Source organism: Amblyomma mixtum, chromosome 8 (genome assembly GCF_055824585.1).
Source record: "Amblyomma mixtum isolate Tamu chromosome 8, ASM5582458v1, whole genome shotgun sequence".
NCBI lineage: Eukaryota > Metazoa > Arthropoda > Arachnida > Ixodida > Ixodidae > Amblyomma > Amblyomma mixtum.
The window spans coordinates 20936300-20959814 of record NC_143019.1 but is presented as its reverse complement, the minus strand read 5'-3'; the positions used below and the strand labels follow the sequence as shown (position 1 = coordinate 20959814).

At 50.8% G+C, this 23515-nt stretch overlaps 1 protein-coding gene and 1 pseudogene across 1 annotated transcript; both read left to right on the top strand.

Annotated features, from left to right (window-relative positions):
* The first annotated feature begins 9390 nt into the window (after positions 1-9390).
* On the top strand, positions 9391-10530 carry LOC149331619 (iris pseudogene; annotated as a pseudogene).
* An 8837-nt stretch (positions 10531-19367) lies between these two features.
* Positions 19368-21783, top strand: LOC149331618 (uncharacterized). Its single transcript, XM_089556793.1, has one exon. The coding sequence runs from the start codon at positions 19720-19722 to the stop codon at positions 21499-21501; it is 1782 nt and encodes a 593-aa protein (XP_089412919.1). The 5' UTR covers positions 19368-19719; the 3' UTR covers positions 21502-21783.
* The last annotated feature ends 1732 nt before the right edge of the window (positions 21784-23515 follow it).

The following is a 23515-nucleotide window of genomic DNA, read 5'->3' as shown; positions in this document are numbered from 1 at the left end:
TGACGTTGCAAAATGTATGAATGTTTAGCAGTTCGCTTTTGAACGCTTTACGCTGCCGCAGCTACGGGAGAGTTTTAGCAGCACTGTACGGTAAAGACGGTAACGGCGGTAACTGCTGCCATACCAATGTGGCTAGGGAAACATGGCAGTGGTAACAACGGCAACACGCTGCCGTGTTGGCCTTATGGCGATTTGCCTATGCTAAAACTCTTAATTGTGGTAGTCCGACATCAACGGTGTGGTATCTGGCTGGCACCGCAGATAAGAAAACGACGCAGTTCCTCGACATCCCAGAGCCATGTTCCGGTTTGCTTCTTTACAGTCATAGACAATGTGTACGGGATGCGATTTCGCAGAAAAATTTGTATTTCTGCGATGTCAGGCCGATAAAATCAATGTAAAGCATAGAAGCACGAGAGTACACGTATGCTCCCTCTGCTGAAGGTATACTGGCTGGAATAGAGTGGCTGGCGAGCAACACAATTTTTATGCGAAGCATACTACTTTAGCTACCACTTCAGCCCTTCACCGTGGTTATGCGCCTCCAAATGACATGATACATGACGTCACACCACGTGAGACGATGACGTCACGACAGTGGAGAAACGGGGGACCACCTCGCGCCGTCGCTGTGGTTGTGCGCCTCCAAATCACGTGACACGACGTCACACCACGTGACACGATGACGTCACGACAGTGGAGAAACGGGGGCCCACCTCGCGCCGTCGCTGTGGTTGTGCGCCTCCAAATCACGTGATACATGACGTCACACCACGTGACTTGATGACGTCACGACAGTGGAGAAACGGGGGCCCACCTCGCGCCGTCGCTGTGGTTGTGCGCCTCCAAATCAAGTGATACATGACGTCACACCACGTGACTTGATGACGTCACGACAGTGGAGAAACGGGGGCCCACCTCGCGCCGTCGCTGTGGTTGTGCGCCTCCAAATTACGCGACACGATGATGCTTCGCATTCTCCAGGCTTAACCAAGTTAAGCCTCAGCCATTTTTTTTCTTTCAAGAATCTTTATCCCGTAAACTTTTGCCCATGACTGCACCGTCTTTGACTAAAGTAGCCAGGCAACGGCGTTTGCTCCTGAGCCGTATTATGGAGCCTTTACGAGATCCCCAAAGACAAAAAGATTTCAAAAAGTTGAGATAAGGGTTCTCCTTAGCTTACAAAGATGTACAACCTAAATGAACAGTAAAGAGGAATACCAAGTCAGGGTATTCTGATAGGTTAGAGTCGCCTGGTAGCATTTGAACGTCATCTTTACTGCAAATATTTTTTTTTTAACCAGAAAAGTGCGTAAGAGCGAGGTACACGTGGCGCCTCCATGCGCAGGTTCGTACAACTGCGGCCGGTGCCGTATTTATGCGCCTTCTCGAGGAACGGTTTTTTGCCACCAGGGGCAATCACCTTCGAGGTACGAGAAAAGCATCACGGCGACCATAGCCAAGATTGGTTTATGGTTTATAGGGGTTTAACGTCCCAAAGCGACTCAGGCTATGAGGGACGCCGTAGAGAAGGGCTCCGGAAATCTCGACCACATGGGGTTCTTTAACGTGCACTGACATCGTACAGTACACGGGCGTCTAGAATATCGCCTCCATCGAAATTCGACCGTCGCGGCCGGGATCAAACCCGCGTCTTTCGGGACAGCAGCCGAGCGCCATAACCACTGAGCCACCGCGGCGGCCAGAGTGTAGGCAGAATGTGAAGAGTCTTATAACTGAAAAAAATTAATACAGACGAGGGAGAACAAGTCCAGACGCAAACACAAACGCTGAACCTTTTGCCTCGCTTTCAGTTCATTCAGGCTGCGTGTGGCCATTATATACGCAGCAGGTTCAGAACCGCAAGCTCTCAATGGCATTGCTCTCCTTTGTACTTGCTAAACACGCGATAAAGCGGTTTCGTTCTTCCATCAGCCGTCAAATCGGCTACTTGTCTAGGCTGCGATCGCTCTGAAATTGCTTAGTGCTTGTTCTCTTTTTTTCTTTTTGTTTTTTAGTACGAGCTCATTCAGACGCATATATCCATGCACGTCGTCAACGTGTGAAGTGAGATGCGAACACGTATACGAGGTCTGTTAGAAAAGTATCCGACCTTTGGCCGAATAAAAAAAACTGGCATAACTGGAGCGTTAGAAACCTAATAACCTTCAAAGTAGTCTCCTTGGGGCTCCATATGCATCTCCCAGCGGTGCTGCCATTGTTGGAAGAATTCCGAAAAGACCCTTTTCGGAATGGAATTTAGCTCTGCTGTCGTTGCAGTCATAATGTCCTTTCTTTTCTGAAATCGCGCTGCTTTCAATGACCTCTTGATTTTAGGAAACAGCCAGAAGTCGTAGGGGGACATATCAGGAGAGTAAGGAGCCTGTTGAACTACAGGAGTCTGGTTTTTCGCCAGAAAAGTCTGAATCCAATGCGAGGAATGTGCAGGAGCAATGCCGCGAGGGATGCGCCAATTTCTTGTTGACCTCAATTCCGGTCTCTTGCGCCGCTCAGCACCACGTAGGTGATGGAGGACATCCCTGTAGTACTGTTTAGTCATTCTTTGACCCTGTGGGGTGCGTACTCGTGGTGTGCCACACAGAGGGAGTCAAAAAAGCAGTCAGCATCACTTTGACATTGCTGCGGACTTGTCGGGCCTTCTTTGGTCTTGGTGACGTGGAATGCGTCCTCTGTGACGACTGGGATTTGGTTTCCGGGTCGTACCCGTGCACCCAAGACTCGTCACTAGTGATTACGGCGTCGGTGAAGTCAGGGTAACTGTTTGTGGAATCCAGCATCTCCTGTGAGACTTCAACACAAAGCTGCTTTTTCTCCACCGTCAGCAGCTTCGGCACGAATTTCGCCGCAACTCTCTCCATGGAAAATCTTCGGTGATAATGGAATGTGCAGAAAAATTGCTGATGTCCACCTCTTCCACAATTTCTCGGATAGTCACACAACAGTCCCGCATCACCACAGCGTTCACTTCGGCAATTACCTGGTCATTTCGGCATGTTGATGGCCGGCCGGAGCGTGGCTCTCTCTCCACGGATGTGCGGCCGTCTTTAAACGAGTTGCACCACTGCTTAATCTGTGTGCTGCTCATAGCATCATCACCGAAAGCCGTCTGAACATTTCGAATAATTTCCACTTGGCTATCGCCAAGTTTCTGGCAAAATTTGAGGTAGTAGCGCTGCTCCTCTCGCTCCGCCATTTTCCTTGCAACAAAAAACCGACGAGAGCACTGCGCACTCCCTCACTCAAACGCTGCTTCCCAGCGACTGACGCTATCGGCAGGCGGGAAAAAATTCGTGCATGCGCACGAGGGTTCAAGGTCGGCTGCTGTAAGCGCGCTTGTTTCATATCCATCAGGTGTTCGCAAAAAAAAATTAAAGTCGGATACTTTTCTAACAGACCTCGTATAGTCTTCCATCTTTTCTGCGCAGTGTAAAGATGGATATGCTTAGAGATACGCTGAAAAACATCTGATATATGCCACATGCGTGCACCGTCACCTCTCATTTGGCACGTTAAAGAAAATAGTTTCCCAGCGCATGTCGCCATGCATGCAGTACGTAAGGGGCTGGCACGCAGGACCCGAATCTAGCGCCTTTCATCCCACTTATCGTTCGCTATGGCAGGGGTGTAGCACAAGATGCGATATGCAGATTTGCAGATACACTGGTATTAATAGTAAAGGCACTTACGCAAGGAAAGCGTTCAAGCAGTTGATGTGTGTGCATTCCCTGCCAACAGCTACAGCCGGCAGGCAGCACAGTATACAGCTGCCAGAACCTACCCTGACTCTTTTCCGCTTGAAACCCACAGGAATTGAAATTCAGTAACTGCAACGTAACGCAGCAGGCGCCGGACACACTCCGTGGGATAAATTACAATTCGCGTGCTGTAAAGCCTCGTTAAAACAGAAAGCATCGGCAGAAAAATGGCAGTGGTTTAGCTCTGGTTAAACGTGGAGGATTGCGAAAGCAACGAGGAGAGAGAGGGGGGCGATGGAGAGCGCGCGGCAGCGGCCCCGGCACGCTAGCTATGCGCCGCTACTGCGCATGTGCAACTGTGACGTCACTACACCTCACGCGTGCGCAGTATGGCCTTCCCTCGGCTCCGCGAAATGGCTCGGCGACTAGCGTAGTGCTGCTTTCGCAACAAAACGATGTCGAACAGCTGTTTCACGCGGCCAGAAACGCAGCACTAATCCACTGCGCCACACGAGCAACGTAAAAGGCTTCTTTTAATTGTGCTTTTACCTGTTCTCACAACTATACCTCATTTTCGCGCTCGTGCAATGCACATTGAAGATCGCGCGCCGGCAGGTGTCTGATGATAAAATGCAGCAACGGCAACATATGCTTCGATATGTGAGCCTCCGTAAGAAGATCACCAGCAAAGAAGCGATAATCCTTCACCAATCGCAAGCGCAGTCAGTGAGCATACATTTCTGCACCAGCTCCGCCCAGCGTCATAGGGCTGCAGTATCTGCATATCTTTATATCGGCTTGATTCCAGTTAAAACAACCGCGCAGCCATATAGTTTAGATAGCTGAACCAGATGAAGTAGTGCTCATGCCCATGCTTTGCCCTTCCTTGACAGACCACGCGGGCCTCAGTACACGGACAGAAGAGGCACCGGAGCAGTCGAACTGAAGGTAAGTGTACACGGCGTCTGCCTGCATTCAGCCTTCGTCGGCGCCCTTGCTGTTCTGTTCGCTTGGGCGAGTTCTTTGTTCGCACTGTTTTCTTGTGGGCTTTCAAGGCGTTCACGGACGGGTTGGGCGGTTCCCGTTGACCAAAGATTAACGCGCATGAGTAACGGACGCCGCTTTACGCAGTACTGTTAGCATCTCCCTTGATAGATTTTTTTTTTACTGTCCTTTACCTCTTTTCGAAGTTTTTTTTTTTTTTTTTTGCAGGGACAGAACTAGCTTCAAGAGGCACTAGCGTTGATTAGGGGGCAGTAATCTGCTCTGGGCAGAAGTTTGGAGGCTAACGAAAAGCCACGCCATTAAACTTACGATGCGCCTCGGTCATGGTGCATCCGCCGCGGTGGCTCAGTGGTTACGGCGCTCGGCTGCTGTCCCGAAAAACGCGGGTTCGATCCCGGCCGCGGCGGTCGAATTTCGATGGAGGCGAAATTCTAGGGGCCCGTGTACTGTGCGATGTCAGTGCACGTTAAAGAACCCCAGGTGGTCGAAATTTCCGGAGCCCTTCACTGCGGCGTCCCTCATAGCCTGAGTTGCTTTGAGACTTTAAACCCCTATTAACCATCGGTGACCGTGCTCCGCTCCTGACTCGAAAGACGTGGGTTGGATACCGGTTGCGCCAGTCGCATTTCGATGCAGGCGAAATTCTAGAGGCCCGTGTATACTGTGCGATGTCAGTGCACGTTAAAGAATCCCAGGTGGCCGAAATTTCCGGAGCCCTTCACTATGGCGTCCCTCATAGCCCGAGTCGCTTCGGGACGTTAAACGCTATGAAAACAAAAACAAACTTATGAGGGCGCAGCAAACGTTGGAAATTCTTTTTGGGGTTTAACGTCCCAATGCAACTCGGGCTATGAGGGACGCCGTCGTGGAGGGCTCCGGTGGTGTTGAAAAACGTTATTGAGGAAGGCCTAAAAAAAGAGAATTATGCAGCAACATTGCGGGTGGCCTTCAGGCTGCCGGTTGTGGCGTCCAGGCCGTGCCTAGTCGCGACGTCCTCTGCCCAGGTCCCCAGCCGAAATTGGGGATTCAGCTCGGTGCTGGGCAAAGCAGCCTCGCACTGCTGCGGACTGTTTAGGTGCCAAGAGGCAGGAGGCAAGTGTGCCGAACAGGAGGAAAAAGATATGGGCGTAGTCGGCTCTTTGGCTGTCACATAAGCCCAGTGTTGTCGGTAACGCGTTACAAGTAACGGCGTTACCGGTAACGCGTTACTGTTTTCGGTAACTTAGTAACGTACTCGTTACCATTTCAGAACTGTAACGGGAAACGTACTTACGTTAACATTTTTCGGTAACGTGAGGCCTCACGTTACTAGTTACTTTTTATTTGAATTGTCCCCCTCCGCCTCTTTTTCAGAAAAAAAAAACGCCGAAAATGATGACGCAAACACACAAAACCTACCGGTGTTCTCGACGACCCTTGTTGCGGCTCGCATGCATGCCAATAACACCTGCCCTTGACGACACACTAAACCAAAAAAAATCACGAACACGCATTCACACACTTGTCTTCACCCCCAAACCACTCACACACACAACTCTCTAAAGAGTTGGCGCATGCCGAGCCACCAATGGACTATTTGCAGAAATCTAAGTCAATTTCTGCGTAAGCTTGTTTTCCAACCAAAAGTTCTCGTTCTCAGGCGACACTATTGCATTCTTTGTGGAAGCAGTTCCCTCTTTTGAGTAAACTCAGGAATGTCGCCACTTTACTTCAAGATGGCCCCAAGAGAGCCGTCGAAAGAGTACGATGGTACAGCACAGAAAACGGGATTGCAGTCAACTGTCTGTAGCACCGAAGTAGAGGAAAAAGGAAATGGGCCTTTGTTAATTCCTGTGCCGGCGGTAGTGAGCTACCTCACACTAAACTTTCTAAAAATTTTCTGCTCAACAACACTGTCGCTCCAACTTTCTCCCGTCATAGCCATACTCCCCCTTCTCCCCTAGCCAGAACAAGGAACAACGCATTTCCCACAGCACTGTGACTAAGGACGGCCTCCCTCCTTTTCCTGCCTAGACTCTGTTGCAAGCAGTGTGCGACCATCCGGAGTTTCCATTCGCTTGAAGAATATGAGCGCGTCGTCAGGGTTAGAGATCTTTTGGCTGGAAATCAAGCCTTGCAGAGAGGACGAGTTATAGGTTAGTTACAGCGAAGACGCACCGATTAAAATTTATGGCCATGGAGTAACGGCAGAGTAACATGCGATACTTTTTTTCGGTAACGGTAACGCGTTAGCTTTTTTTTTTTGTAGGTAACGTAGGGCGGTAACGCGTTCTTTTTTTCTTAGCATAACGAGTAACGTATTTAGTTACTTTTTTTTGGTAACGCCTACAACACTGCATAAGCGGCAGGCCGGCGAGTACGCTCCGGGGTGGAGGAGGGCAAGACGTGCGGGGGTGAGAAAGGTGTGGGCCTGAAGGTGGCGCCACAAGCGTTGGTGCTGCCGGGAAAGGGATTTGTGCGGAGGGGGCAAAGTGAGACGAGAGAGGCGGTAGTAGAGGGCCTCTGGCATTGGAAAAGAAAAATGTTTGTGTTGTGTTGTGTTGGGTTTATTGGCGCATAAGCAGCTAAGGCTATCATGCGCGAAGTACAGGGTATGGAAAAATGGGGAAAAAAAATTGTTTTTGATGAAAAGAAATGGCACAGTAATTGTCTCGCATATATTTGTGGGCATCCGAACAGCGCCGTAAGGGAAGGGAGGAAGGTGGGAGTGAAAGAAGGGAGAAAGAGGTGCCGTAGTGGGGGGGGGGGGGGGGGGGGCTCCGGCTCAATTTCGACCCCCTGGGGATATTTAACGTGCACTGACACAGCACGCGGGCGCCTTTTTTCGCTCCGTCTCCATCGAAACGCGGTCGCCGCAGTCGGGTTCGAACCCACATTTCGCCTCCATCGAAATCAGACCGCCGCGGCCGGGGAAATGATTTATCTGGCGTTAAGGGAGAATAAGGGAACAAGCGCTAGTTAAACATATCCTGGATGAAATCAAGAAAGGGCATATAAAGAGAAGTTTATTTTTTACTAATGTCAACAAAAAAATACAAAGCAAAACTGCTGAACTAAATGCTCTGATTAGTCAACCACATGCGCAGTGACGCAGCACTGAGCACGTCAGTAAGGCAGTAAGAAAGCCGACACTCGACCGCCGCGCAGGACGATTAAATATGTCGACCATTTGCGCAAGAACTCAGCCTCACTCATTGACAGTGCGTCCACGCATGCTTGCTCAAAGAGGCGCGTGCGGAGGCGCTGCAACATTGGAAACATTGCTCTTCGCGGACGCCCATTTAAGGAAGCCGCTCCACGCTGCCGCCACAAAACGAACATGCCGACACACAACAGCATATTTGTAAACAGTTCGCGTGAACTAGTGCGCGCTTCGAGGCGGGTTAAAAACATCCGTGACACTAGTACCCAAAAGGTGCGCGCCACTACACGAAAGAAAGGGCGGGTATGGGCAGGGTACATAAGCTGAAGAGAAGGTAAGCGATGTAGATTTCAAGCGAAGGCAAAAGTAGCGGGGGCGGCAGAGTCAGGTGGCCGGACGAGATAAGGCAACTTGCAACGATAACGTCGCTACAGTAGCCGTTGGACAGGGTTAGGAGAGTGGAAATCTAGCTTGTCCTGCAGTGAACTTAGGCTGATTATGATGCTGACGATGAATCGCCATATCAAAGCGAGATAAGCTCTGGATAGTTGGCTTCTTATACGCAGGGGGTTCCGTGTCCGGGTTGTAAAAATTTCTCCTGCGAAAACTACTGGATTAGTTGGTCTCAATCGCAAACCACAGTGTAGCTTATGATAATCTGCGTTTTCGGATGAATAATTTAACATCAGAACTTTCCCAGGTTGCCTGAAATCGGCGAAAAACTGAAGTCTGCGCGCAAAATTTTCGTCGAGGCGAGCGAACTAGCCGCGTTGGGCGGCTGTGCCACCTGGCGAACTGCGAGGCAACCAATGTGCCTGCTTGGAGCTGAGACAGGTCTCGTAGTACCCCAGATGGCGCAGCCTGTCAAATCTGCTGCTCTGCTCGCCTCGACGAAAATTCTGCGCGCAGCCGACTGCTGTTATTCGCCGATTTCGGACACTCAAGGAAAGTTCCATTGTTACATTACTTCTTATTAAAAAAACACTAACATAGCTACTTTCTGGTATGTAGTTGAACTAATAGGCCAGTAGTTCGCGCAGGAGAGTTTTCACAACTCGAACAGATAAATACGAAACACCCTGCATAATTCTTGTCGCAGTCCAAATGTGTGGTTAAGCACTTTCTTGGAGCTCTGTCAAAGTTTTTTAGATCGTCTGCAACGCTTACACAAATTCGTACTGTCATCCAGCCTTGCTGGTTTTTTCTACGTGGTTAGACAAAAAAAAATTCCCCTTTTTTTAAGTAAGGCATAAATATCGGGATCGCCGTACAAATTTAACCACATATAAACTTGCAATTAAGTACAAAGGTCTTCCCTGTCTCGAAGAACACCACAGCAGAACTTTTGCAGAGGCTCCTGGACCATTGTTCTTGTTTGTTTGCAGCGTTAACATCACAGACCGATCATTCCTTCCTCCAGTTTGCATCATTTGAAAAGTTTGAGTGCTGTGGCATTCGCCTTAAACCAAAGGTGTCTCTGACTTTTTAATTTTGCTGTACTCGTTCTGTTGCAGAATCGGCCCAGGCATGCTGTCACATACGCAACGCGAGTCTCTATTCAAGTTTTCCTTGAGTTTGTACAAGCGTCTGCAGGCCCGCACAAACCAGAGCGAAAACATCGTATGCTCGCCGTTCAGCATAGCCTGCGCACTCGCCATGTTCGCCAGTGGTGCTTGCAACGTCACGGCCAAACAGATCTTCGCTGCGCTAAACCTCAAGGCGAGCAAGTACCGAATTCAAAAGCAGTTCTTCGAACTGTTGACTATTCTATCTGGCTACGCCCCCGACGTCACGTTCTACGCCGCCAACCGCATTTACAGCGACCAAAAGTTTACCATCCATAGCAGCTACCGAGCCCTTGTGGAACCGTTTTACGGGGCCACCATTATGTCTGTCGACTTCGAAAGCAGCCACGAGTCGGTCCGGCGCGAAGCCAACGCTTGGGTTTCGGAGCAAACAGCGTCCAAGATCCAAGAAATCCTTCCCTCCGGAAGAGTGGATGCTAACACGGCGTTGATTCATCTCAGTGCCACCTGCTTCAGGGGCTTCTGGCAGTGGCCTTTCCACCCAGCATATACGATGCGTCAGAACTTCCGTCTCAACTACCACAAAGCTGTGCAATTAAACATGATGTACATGCGCAGAAGCTTTAAGATCGGAGAAATCAAAGAGTTAGGCGCCCGTGCCCTTGAGATCCCATACAGGGGACAGTTGATGTCGATGGTCATCCTCCTTCCAGACGACGTCCAGGGACTGTCCCACTTGGAACAGAGCCTGACTCCAGCCAACCTATCTGCGCTTCTAGCAAGCATGACACTGGTGAACAACGTGGAACTCACTATTCCCAAGTTCAGAATCGAGCGCAGCGTGGCTCTGAGGGAGACTCTCGAGGACCTCGGCGTCAAGGACTTGTTCACGCCAGGAACAGCCGACCTCTCCGGCGCATTCGAGACAGGTACACCTGGCGTCTCTGACGTGGTCCACAGGGCGCTCGTCCGAGTCATCGAGGACGGCACTGAGCGTGAGGGGGAGAGAACGAAAGCGGCTTTACAACGTCCAAACTCTGCCGAAGCTGTGTGTTTTGATGTGGACCGTCCTTTCATGTTCCTGATTAAAATGAACCACTTAGATGTTATTCTATTTTTAGGGTCGGTTCGAAAGCTGTGATCACCTTTGACAGTAGACGTTGACAATTTTTGCGCTGATTGCAGAATGATTCTTCACTGTTTCTGTCACTGCGACACGACTGTAATTACCTCTGTACCTTCTGACATCCACGAAAAGCGAGGGCAATGTTCTTCATTAATTATTTCGATATAGCTTTCCACCTAACTTCTGACACCAAGGGCTTAATGACAACGTGTTCGTGACATGCTATCTACACAGACCTGAACGTTTGTAGCTCGCAGCCATCTCCGAAGGGTTTATGCTGTTTATTACTTTCTAAAGCATCTTAAGTTTACCGCCTTCATAACGTCATCCAATCAAGCATGCTTCTTTGGTGCATTACACCCCGTGTTATATTACTTTGCAATACCTCATAAAGATGCATCGTTCGCTTTTAACAATTTTCACCCCTGTTTGTCAGACGTGTTCCTTTTATCGCTTTTATGACCTTCCACATGGTTCCGACGTTTTGTGGAACTGATAAGCGTTGTGACTGGCTGCCTGTATCATATCTGTGTGCCTTTGAAAAAAAAATATCTGTTGTCAGTAGCGCGTCGTCCTGTGTCTTACTTATGATTGTTATGTGTTCCGCTGAATTATTACGTAAGAGAGTGAGGCACCAACTAGCCCTTCAAACAGTTTTACTTTGGGAATAAAAATGGAACTCGCAACGAGCCGCCTTATCAGTCGTTCTAAAGCCTGCAGCAAAAAGGGGGACGTCGAACTATTTTCCCAGTGAAATAATCGGGCACCGAATTCACTGCCCCTAACTCCGGCGTTCGGAGACCCAGTGTACAACCGAAAGTACGACATATACGTAGCGCAAACACAGTGAAAGCTATACGTGGAATTGGAGCGCTATGGTTTGGTGGCGGGGTTAATGTCCCATGGCTGCACACTGGCTATGCCAGACGCTGCATTGGAGGGCTCCATATTAGTTTCGACCACCTGGTGTTATTCAACGTGCACTGACATCGCGCAACGCACAGGCGTTTTCGCATTCGCTGCCACGTCAGGGATTCGATCCCTGGACCTTACAAGCTAAGCAGCCGAATTCCATAGCCACTAAGCCACTGTCACGGCTTAAGAACTTATAGAGGATCTGTTTTCAATACGAAAGCATTACACGCCTCATGCGAAAGCAAATCCTTCACCGGAAGTTGTTCGCTGAATGTGTCCACAGGAAGCGGTATTCTCACGTGACCTCATTCGTAAAAAGAAGCTGTCCGTCATAGGAGCTCGTAACAGGCCTTCCGCGTTCCAGGCGGGCACGCGACGCATATCCCATAAAGGGCATTTTTTTTAGAGCGCAGCTCTTTGGCGTCCGTTCCTGGGTTTCGCGTCGTCGTCGGCGTTGTCGTCGGCGTCGGCCTCGTAACCAGCTCCGCCCCCCTTTCATCCGCAGCTGGGGTTGACTCACTATCGGCGTCAGCGGCATCAGTCAGTCGCTGCTATCTCTTCCCTCCTCCCTTTATCGTGTTGTCCGCTTGCTACGCGCGCTTCTGCCCCCATCGTTTGCCGCTGGGTGTACACGCCGCCCCCCTCCCCCCTCTTCCTGCGAGTCTCCGGTTGTCAAAGCGCCGGCTCGAACTTAATTCCTTTCTTCGCTCCTCCTCCAATGCAACCCCTGTGCGGTGGCAATCAGAGAGCCAGATCGGTGGCGGCGGATCTGTATATGTGCACCGCCCGAGCCGAAATTGCCGCTGCCGTTCGCCCTGTGCGGTGGCAATCAGAGAGCCAGATCGGTGGCGGCGGATCTGTATATGTGCACCGCCCGAGCCGAAATTGCCGCTGCCGTTCGCCACTGCGAAATTATCTGCCAGTTCTTTCTGAGCCATGAGCGAGACGACCGATGGAAGTCCTCCGTCTGCTAAAAAAAAAAATTCTGTGATAGCGCATACATGTGTTGCTCGATTTCTTTGCCTCAATCTATCGAAAAGGTGAAACAGCTTATTTGCTGCGCTCAAATTTCGCATTAGGAAGTAACGTAATCGTCGGTAATTTTTTCTTTATTGCATTGAAATAGTGGCGAAAAGGAAAGTCTGAGTATGCTACTGCCACAAAATGCCAGGCTATGTGATACTTTCCCACCATTCTGCACGACTCCACCTTCCCAAACATTAAAAGCCTGGGAGGCACACACATGCATCTATATAGCATATGTGTGGCTCTTCTAGCGCAGCACATACTCCCCGCACCAAAGCGCGCTGCTCACAGAACGAAGATTTCGATTACCGCGGTGATTCGGCGTGGCGGTCCATCATACAGCTCTTCCAGAGACTATATAGACCCATTAATAGAAACAGACCACATGGCACAACAGTTTTTCTCCGCAGGTTGGAAACGGATACAGTAGGGTGTGATTTCAATGTCCTTCTTAAGTGTTCGCTGCAGTATGCCCCAGAAGAACATAGCATCATTGCGCAGAATAAAACAATGGTCAGTTGTCTCTGGCGCACTGCACAGGCGGCATATCACCGTCCATGGCACAAACGACTCCTTAGCATGAAGCCATGCCTTGGCATGCAGCTTCGATGTGTTCAGTTTAAAGAACGTTTTTGCACATTCGCTTAACATGTTTTAAAACACTGATGTCAAGGAACTCCAGAAAAGGTTGCGATACAAAGGTACAGGAAACAAATACTCTGTAAGTACTTGAGTCATCTGCCTTCTGGAGAGGCTATACAGGTAGCCTAAACAAAAGTGTACAGTGAGGAAATTGAAGGTGTCAGCAACTTATTTAAGGAATCCCCATAAAGGCCCCGCACGAGTGTGTCCAGTCGGTGCGAACAGGAAAGGCAAATAAGCACTAAGGCGCCTAATAAGCACATAGTGTGGTTTGCCGATTTAGAAAAGAAAAAAGGCGAAAGAAGTTAATGCACGATTAAGTGAACAAGGCCTTTTCCACCAGATGATAGAGAAAGAAACAGGTTGTCAGGACGCATGGGTTCCCATTAGAAGCGCCATACAGTGGAGAACCTGCACAGTGGAGAACCTGCAGCTCATTGCAGGCTTGAGCCCGAGCAAACACTCCTAGTTCCCAACCCATCGATTTCTGCGTTTGTCGCCTCATGGGCATTATCCGTGAACCCCAACAGACTCCAATGTAGCGAATTTTGTGCAGAGGAACCCCTAGGTACCGAAGGGCGCCGCAGTCCCAGTTTATGCCACCAAAAAGACTTGGCCTCGCACCCCAATGATCCAACCAAAATCCCTTGAATTTATGTAAATTAAGAGCCGCACCTGATAACTCACAAAACTGTTCAATCAAATGCAATGCCTCAAGTACACTCTTTCTGTCAGAACAAAAGAGGGCGACATCATCTGCGTAGGCTAAAATCTTTATTTCACATTGTGTGAGGGAGATACCACGGATATTAGTGCTGTTTATAATACTGAGGCAAAGGGGTTCAGGATATAGGGCAAACAACAAAGGCGAGAATGGACAGCCTTGGCGAACAGATGATTTTGGTTGGTTGGTTGGTTGGTTGGTTGGTTGGTTTATGGGGTTTAACGTCCCAAAGCGACTAAGGCTATGAGAGACGCCGTAGTGGAGGGCTCCGGAAATTTCGACCACCTGGGGTTCTTTAACGTGCACTGACATCGCACAGTACACGGGCCTCTAGAATTTCTCCTCCAAAGAAATTCTAGCCGCCGCGGCCGGGATCGAACCCGCGTCTTTTGGGTCAGCAGCCGAGCACCATAACCGCTGAGCCACCGCGGCGGCGGGAGATGATTTTGGTTAGCTCTAGGACTCCTTATAGCAGAATCTTATGCCCCCAAGCAAACTATCTCCAATATCTACATGCTCTATGACCGCAAACAAGAAATCGTGACGAAATTTATCAAATACCTCTGCAAGGTCAATCTGAATAAGAGCTACTTGGCCGGTCTCATCTGATATGGCTACAATACCGAACGTGCAATATGAATATGGGTATGGATGTTGCGGCCTCTGATACCGCAGACCGGATGCGAGCCTATTACGTCAGCGACAACTAGCTGCAGACGATTACAAAGAATCTTTGCAAAAAGTTTGTAATCTAAGAGGAAAATTGGACGATATTCTTCAACTTTTTTCAACCGATTTGCATCTGTGCGTTTTTAAATTAATACAGTGTGCCCGGAATAGAAAGTGCGGGCAAAAAAAACATGAGAAGAAGCCTGAAAAACCTCTCCAAAACAGGCGCAAGGCAAGGGGAAAATGTTTTATAGCACTCGCTAGCAATTTAACCTGGCCAAGGAGATTTCTGAGCCGTCTGGTCAGAAATTACAGATTTCATTTCGTCCAAGGCGATAGGCCCTTCCACTGCAGCACGCTGCTTATCGTCAAGTCGGGGAACGGCTTCGAATAAGCGACTGTAATCTGATCTCACATTTATGCTCACACAACCCCCAAACAGCCGCCGATAATAGTCAAAGAAATAATCAATAATACCAGGACTATTGCTGTACGTGCAACCACCATACTGAATTTCCAACATTTCTTTGGCAACAGCAGCCTACGGGACCTAGATATTATCGAGGCCCCAATCTTTCTGTTTCCAACTGTTAAAGCTCTGATTCTACGGTAATGATATCTTCTACATAGGCACCCGGGCTAATCCTCTCTAACTCATGCAGCTCAATTAAAGTACGCCCGAGCTCACGATGGTGACGTCTCTTCAAAAACGCGATTGTTGCTGAGGCCTCAATAGCCAAGTTTTTGTTTGTTTAAATAAGCCTCCTTTTTGCAAAACTGAGAGATCACCTCGTGACCATGTGTCCTTCAAGCAAGTAGATACAGCACAGTGAAATATTTTATCTGAGAGCAGACAGCTATTCAACTTCCACAGCTCCCATCGAGGATGGAATATGCGCCGACTGTACCTCCCTATCTGAAAACACCATGCAGGGATCACTGACGAATATGGGCCGCACCCAGTAACCAAAAACGCTGGCTAACATATCTGCTGAAAGGGAAAACCTGTCAAGCCGAGCACTAGAGGAGCACTGAAAATGAGTAAAATGATTATGGCCCTTATCTTGTGCACAAGGTTGTATCCTTAAGTCAGTAAGTAAGGCAGCACTAGGGTAGTAACGCTTACTTAACACTGCTGCCCAAGCTCTGGGGTAGATATCCCCCTTTAACAATAGGGAATACTCACGGTTGGAAACGGGCACTAATACCTTCTTCAAAACATGAAAAGTTACAGCAGTTACGAAGATCTTAACACACGTTTTAATCTCCTATATTTGCTAGCCTCACGACCGCTGACGCTGCGCTTAAAAGCCTCTTCCCATTGATAACTATATCAAGTTAGTACGCTTTGCGTTGGAAATATGTCTCCATTGAAAATTGTAAGCACTCCATGTGTTTAGTGATCGAAACGTATACACTCCGGGATTTTGGAAACATACCCTGCTCCAACAGAAGTTTGGTTCGAGCTAGATGGTTCGAAGTTCTTGTAGTCTTCCTGAAACAAAGTTGCAAGTTAACGCCTATCCGCCGCGGTCGCTCAGTGGTTAAGGCGCTCGTCTACTGAGCCGGAGTACCCGGGTTCGAACCCGGCCGCGGCGGCCGCGTTTCGATGGAGGCGGAACACAGGAGGCGCCCGTGTGCTGTGCGATGTCTAGTGCACGTTAAATATCCCCAGGTGGTCGAAATTATTCCGGAGACCTCCACTACGGCACCTATTTCTCTTTCTTCTTTCACTTCCACCTTCCTTCCCTTAGGGCGCGAGTCACGAATTCTCTCCCTCTCTCTCTCTGATGTTGATGTTGTTCTCTTTCGTGTTGATGTGGAGTGGTAGAGGGCGGGTCTCGTGAGTGACCCTGGGGACGTACTTCGCTACCGGTGAGATCAGACAGGTGTGCAGGTCTTCGGATGATAAGGCACTTGGAAGGCTTCCATCAAGAAACTATTTAATACAAATATATACACAACTGATTTACATATGCCGAAAAGATTTCGGCCTCTCCGCTTCAAACTAAAAGTAAAAACTCAAACTTCCACGACTCCGGACCACCGCCGGCCAACACACGGCCAACCCGTCCGGCCGCCGCTCAAGTAACTCGCGTCTACAACTCTACGCTCTCGGCCCCGGGACCACCACCGGCCGCACACGACCGATCTGTCCGGCTGCCACACACCCAACCTCGGCGCTCTCCTTCGCGCGCACCCATCTCGTCACATTCGCGCCAAAACCTCCATCCTTAGCCAATAGACAATCCTCCCGCCAAAACTTACTTTTTTATCCAATAGATGACTTTCCCGCCATCGTTTAGAAGTAAGAGGTCACAAGGAAAAAGACAAGTACACAGTCTAAAACACACGCCTCGCTGTAAGCCGCCGTGGCTAACTAGAAGCTATTACAACAAGAAGAAACAAACACAATTTTAAGCACACGCTCCACTGTTAGCCGCTCTAGCCAGCTAGCAGGAACGAAAACAAGCACAGCGCGTGTCCACCCCAGCCGTCCTGTCGTCGTCTCGGGTTTCGAACCGACTTCCGAGAACAAACCATTTCCCAACTCGATGGGGCCGAGAAGCACGACACTTGCGCGCGACGCCGTTTTCAGTCCTTCCCTTTTGTCTGCGCATTCTTACATGATCTCTCTGCGCACTCAGGATCACATATATCAGAAGCCCCTACCGCGCAATATGAGCGCTAGTCTCCATCAGGGTAGGCGGCAGGCACGAGCGAGCCATTACACGAAAACATACAGCAACCGCTCCGATATCCTTTATGTCGACGCGGCACAAAATTCGAAACCAGGATATTTCACGGCAGTCGCAGCCTATGAAGACGGCACAGTGGGGGCCGCCGCCACTATCCGGACTAATTCGCCAGCAGAAGCGGAAGGAGCAGCCATCGCACTTGCTCTGGCCCACTCCACCATTGACAAAAACTTAACCGAAATTTGCACAGATTCCCAGGCCGCGTACCGCCACTACCTAAAGGGCGTGGCGACGCGTATTCTTGCCACAGTCACCTCTCTCGACCGAATGGTTACTCTGTCGTGGGTCCCTGGGCATGCCTCGATCCCCGGTAATGAGCGCGTTCATGCGCTGTCCCGAGAACTCTCCTCCCGGACCCCGGATGATCAGGCACCCAACCCTGCGAAAGAGGCTACATCGGTCCTGTATACATATCATCAAATCACAACATTCTACAAACTCAGCCGCATGACACTGCCACCACCCCACAGTACCTTGTCGCCCTCATCCAGCGCCACATGGCGACAATTACAGACAGGCTGTTTTATTTCCCCCCACCGTCTCTCATGCTTTCACCCCACCTTCATCCTGATTGTACCACCTGTGGCGTGCCCAGATCTACACTTTTCCACTACCTTTGGGAATGTCCTGCCCCAAAGGCAGTACCCCCCATCCCCAATCCCACTCATTCTTCCTGGGAGGCTGCTTTACGGACCGCTCAGCCCGCCGGCCAGAAATGGCTGGTGGATCGGGCTTTACGTGATGGATGGATGGAAAAACTTTATTTTCGTCAGAGAGCATGTGTGGACGATTCCGTGTTAGATGGCCATCAACCCGTGGCTGACGGCGACCTGGGTGGCCCACTCCACGGCCCTGGTCTGGACGACCGGGTCTGAGCTGGCCAGCACGGCCTCCCACTGCTCGAGGGAAGGATCACGCATAATGTCCGCCGGTGGCGGTGCTATGCTACAGCTCCATAATACGTGGTCATAGGTTGCCAATTCGTGACACCATTTGCACTCCGGCTGAATGTCCGGGTAGATTTTGCTCAACACGTATGGGTTGAAGAAACATCTGGTCTGCAATCGGCGCCAGACGCATTCCTGCGCCTTCACCAATTGCTTGTCCGGGGGTGGGTAAATCCTCCGGTTAAGTCTGAAATGAGTAGTAATGTCATGAAAGGATACCAGCCCATCTCTCGTGGACCTTCCCGGGACGTCCGGCTCACCTACTCGGCTGACGAAACCTCGAGCATTCATGTGAGCCGTCTCGTTCCCAGGGTTCCCAGAGTGTGCAGGTACTACGTGAAGCGCAAGCCCGTGGACTCCTGGACCAGTAGGGGACCACCCTGGAAGATTTTTTTTTTTTGGTGTAATAAAGTTGTTTCCATCCATCCTCCTGCTCCCCTTCGGCGACACTCCTCACACTTTACCACGACGCACGCTAGCTGCGGCGTGACAGCGCGGTTCAGGTGTCCACCGATACACGCGAGACAGATACTGCGCCATTTCCTTTCCTCAAAAACCACCACTTTACCAAGTCAGCGCTTTTCCTGTGTATTCTGTTCTGTGTCGTCTTTATCTGTTTTGCGCTATGCATATAAGATACCCTGTTCCTAAAAACGAGTGCGCTGGAAGACAGCTTCCCCCTTTTTTTTCTTGCTATCGGCTATTGCCTGTTTCGAATGTGGAGTGCTCCCACCTGGATACCATTTGAATTGGAAGTTTCGGCAGGTTCAGCATCATGTTCGGGCAAAGGTTCGCAGTCGTTCATGGACTATATTCGCCTAAGCTGAGAACGGGAGCTAAGAACTGCAGGGAACACTTAATCTCCGCCCTAAGGATATTACGCAATAGCGATAATGGATTAATGCCCATACTTGCGAAATTGGTAACTCTTACTTTACATTCATAGGTCACTGGGAGTCGTCATGCAACTCCTGGGGAAGTCCGCGTATATCGTAGGGTGCATTTTGTTTAATATACGTCGGTTTGGGAAAGAGCCTGTCTGTAATTGTCCCCTTCCTCTCTGTTGAGAGATTTGTGCGATGGGGGATATCGCATTCTTCTGCCTCTATAGTTTTCTAGTATGGCCGAGTATTCCTTGGATGCTGGCGCGAGTTCCGCAGACTCGGAGGAACGCTGCGTTCGCCGAAGAGTGCGGACGTGCCTCACATGCGCTCCGTGATTTTGGGGTCCTTTGACCCGGTTAATCCCATCGGACTACCGAAATTTTGGTCGGAATCGACGTCGGAAGTGAAGAGGACCACGAGGATACCAATTTCAAGCCGGTGGGTCTATTTTTTCGGATTTTATCGGCATTTGAAGTTCCCACGTGGTCGGCAAGGCGTTAAGTACGGGGCTCCGCGGCCTTCCCGGCTTCGGCCCGCGGTGAAGACGCATCGGAGCGATGTCCCGAACGAGAAATCCGAGCTACGACCAACCCGTGACCTTAGGACCGACAAGATTTTCGGCTTAATCCCAGGAAAACATGGAAGAAGACTTCCACGACACCATCGAAGTGGCCCACATGCAGCAAGACCGAGACGGCCTCGCTGCAGCAGGGATCCAAGCCCCGGGAAGCAGCACCTCACCGATCCAACGCTCACAAGTAAGCGGAATCGACAGAGAAAAAGAAGACGACTGGATAGTCGCCATGTCGAAGAAACAAAGGAAACGCCAAGATGGCGGCGGCAAGCAGCAAGTTTTGGCGGGAAACGGCCTAGATTGCGCGCCTTCTTCAGGGGCGACGAAGAACGCAGCTGGCGCGCCAGCTGCGGCGGAGAAGAAGGAGAGGGAGGGAGCGCCGAGGCGACGCCTGCCTCCGCTCCCCAGAGACGACTTTAAAATCGTCCTCCGGCCGAGAGGACTCGCAGTCAGAGACTTGCACCAACACCACGTGGCGCGGGCGGTAGTCGCGGCTACCGAGCGGGGATGTAAGGAAGAAGACCTGATCATCCGGCTGCGCAATGGATCAAACATCATAATTGTGAGCACCAGCAACGAAGAAGCGGCCAAGAAGATTATGCGCATCAAGCAGCTGAGCTTCGGAGGCAAGAACTACGCCGTAAACGCACACGTGGCGGCGCCGGAAGGCACGCTACGTGGGGTGATCCACGGAGTGGATCCGGAGACTTCGCCCGAGGAACTCAAGGCAAGCCTCAGAGTTCGCACGCAAGGCGTGAAGATCCTAACAGCCAGAATGCTCGGGAGATCCAGCACGGCCATCATCACCTTCGACGGCCCCACCCTCCCGAAGCAAGTTCTCTACCACAGCGGAGAATTTTGGTGCTACCCGTACCGGCCCACGAGGCAGGTATGCTACACCTGCGGCCAACAGGGGCACCGAATGGACGTCTGCCCGAATCCGGAGACTAGGGCCTGCAGACAGTGCGGACTCCAGAACCCGGCGGCAGACCACCAATGCACACCCAAATGCCTGCTGTGTGGCGGCGACCACGTGGCGGGCACGAGAGACTGCAAACAGCGACTCAAGTCGGCGAGCGAGCTGCGGTGGGGCTCCCTGCAGCAGCAACGCCGTAGCCGGGGCCGCAGCCGGGGAAGAAAACCAAGATGGTTCCGTGACGAGAGTCAGGAGTCGGGCCGGAGCAGCCGCGGGGGCAGCCGGAACCGGAGCCAGAGCCGGGGATCCGAAAGGGACGAGTCCTTCCCACCCTTGGGCAGCAACGGCAAGCAACAGCAGAAGCAGACGCAAGGGCAGCAACAGCAAAAGAAGAAGAGCGGCGGCGTTAAGGTGAGCTGGGGAGACGGCCCTCCCAAATCACTCTTTGCTCCGCACTCGAACACAAACAACACACAAACCGCACGCGAGAAACAGCTAGCGGAGGAAAATAAGACACTTAAACGTGAACTTGAGCAGCTTAGGAAGCAGCTAAGCGAGGTAATCAGAGAACTACGTGAATCGAGGACAGGCTATGCACCGCCTAGGACTCAGACCCCACCGCCTAGGGCGATGGAGACGGGGCAACAACACCACGAGGGAGGGACCTCCAACGATGAGCTTAAAACCTTCGTGATGAACATGCAGAGGCAGATGCAAGAGCAGATGCAGCAGTTAAAAAGCGAAATGCAGCAGGGACAACAAAAGTTTGCCCTGTTAGAACAGAATGTCAGGACGCACATCAAGAGCCAAAACACACAGAGAATAACCAATGATGCTAGAGACAGACTACTTAACGAACGCAGGTTCGGCACAGAAACCCCCAACGCAAATAATGGTAACCCATCATGGCAGAACGCCTCCAACAATTAGAGCTGTGGCAGTGGAACTGCAGGGGGTACAGGCAAAAACAAGGCCTCCTGCAGCAATTCATCTATGCCAGAGGAACCCCACCAGACGTAATTATGCTACAGGAAACAAACTGCACCCCTACGCTTAGGGGCTACACGTGTCAGGAAAATGGCCGTACGGCAACTCTCATTAGCAAACAAGTAGTAGCCATAGCACATAACGAAATAGAGGACACCCGGATCGAACACGTGATCACGGAGATAATCCCCAAAAAGAAAGCACGATCTAAAAGCACTTATATTATAAACCTATATAGCCCGCCCAGACAGAAAGATGGGGACTTTATTAGGCTCTTTACGGAGGCGAAAAAGTTAGCGGGGAACAACACCCTAGTAATAGCAGGTGATTTCAACGCCAAGAGCCCGAGGTGGGGCTACAATAAAGACGACAAGAAGGGACGTGGCATTTGCGCTGCAGCAGAACAGGCAGAGTGCGAATTGCTAACCGACGAACATCACCCAACTAGACAGGGGAACAGCGTCAGTCCAGACACGTGCCCTGACTTAACCTTCGTAAGGGGCGCCAGACAAGCAGAATGGGAGAACCTGCTCGAGAACCTTGGAAGCGACCACCACATAATAAGGATCAGCACAACCGCAAACAATATCAAGCGGAAAATAGGCAAGGTCCGCCTAACGGACTGGGACGCCTTCAGAGCACACTGCAAGCAGATCAAGGGCGACATTGTATCTGCGGAGGAGTGGAGCCAGCAACTCAGACAGATCCAAGAACTCTATACTAAAGAGGTGGATAGAACCGAACAAACTCCGGAGGTGGACAAGCGGCTCCTCAAGCTATGGGAGGCGAGACGCGGGCTCACCAAGCATTGGAAACGACAGAAGTTCAATAGGAAGCTAAAGATTAAAATAGCCGAAATAACTAAACAAGCGGAGGAGTATGCAACGCAGCTGGCTAGGCAAGGATGGCAGCAATTCAGCAACGCGCTGAACGGCACCCTCAGCACGGCCAGGACGTGGCAGATCCTCAGGTCCCTCATGGACCCGAGCAAGAACAAATCAGAAAGCGGCAAATCGATTCAGAGGCTGGTGCACCAGTACACGGGCACGGACGAACAGCTACTCGAGGAAGTCCGGGTCAAATGCTACGGCAGAGACCAGGTCGAAAGCTACCAAGAAGAGTACCAGGGCGAAGAGAATCCAACCATGGATCGGCCCATAACGAGAGAGGAAGTCGTCGAGGCGATCAGGTCGGCAACAAAAAACACAGCAGCGGGGGCGGACAGAATTAAGAACTCGCTCATAAGAAACCTCAGCGATGGAGCCATAGATCAGCTCACAGCCTACTTCAACAAGCTCTGGCAAGAAGGAACAGTGCCGGCCGAGTGGAAACACGCGGTAGTGGTAATGATCCCGAAGCCAGGCAAGAAACTCCAGGTCGAGAACCTCAGGCCGATCTCCCTCACGTCGTGCCTGGGCAAGATGTACGAGAAAGTAATCACAAAAAGGATCCAGTCGCACCTAGAGAAGAACCAACTGTACCCAGACAGCATGTACGGGTTCAGAGCCCACTTGTCTACGCAGGACGTACTACTCCAACTCAAGGAGGAAGTACTCGAGAAAATACCGAGAAGTGGCGAAAAAGTTGTCATGGCCCTCGATATAAAGGGAGCCTTCGACAACGTGAGCCACGCCGCCATCATGGAAGGCATCAACAACACCAACTGCGGGGGAAGAACCCACGACTACATCAGGGCCTTCCTGAGCGACAGAACAGCGACCGTGGGACTAGGCGAGCTGAGAAGCGACGTCTCCACCACACCTTGCAAAGGAACACCCCAAGACTCCGTGATATCGCCCGTCCTGTTCAATATGGCGATGATCGGGCTAGCAAGACGACTCAAGGAAATCCCGGGCATCCAACACGCGATATATGCCGACGACATCACGGTGTGGGTCACCCAAGGATCGTTAGGGGAGAAGCAAGACAGACTACAAGAAGCTGCGACCTGCGTAGA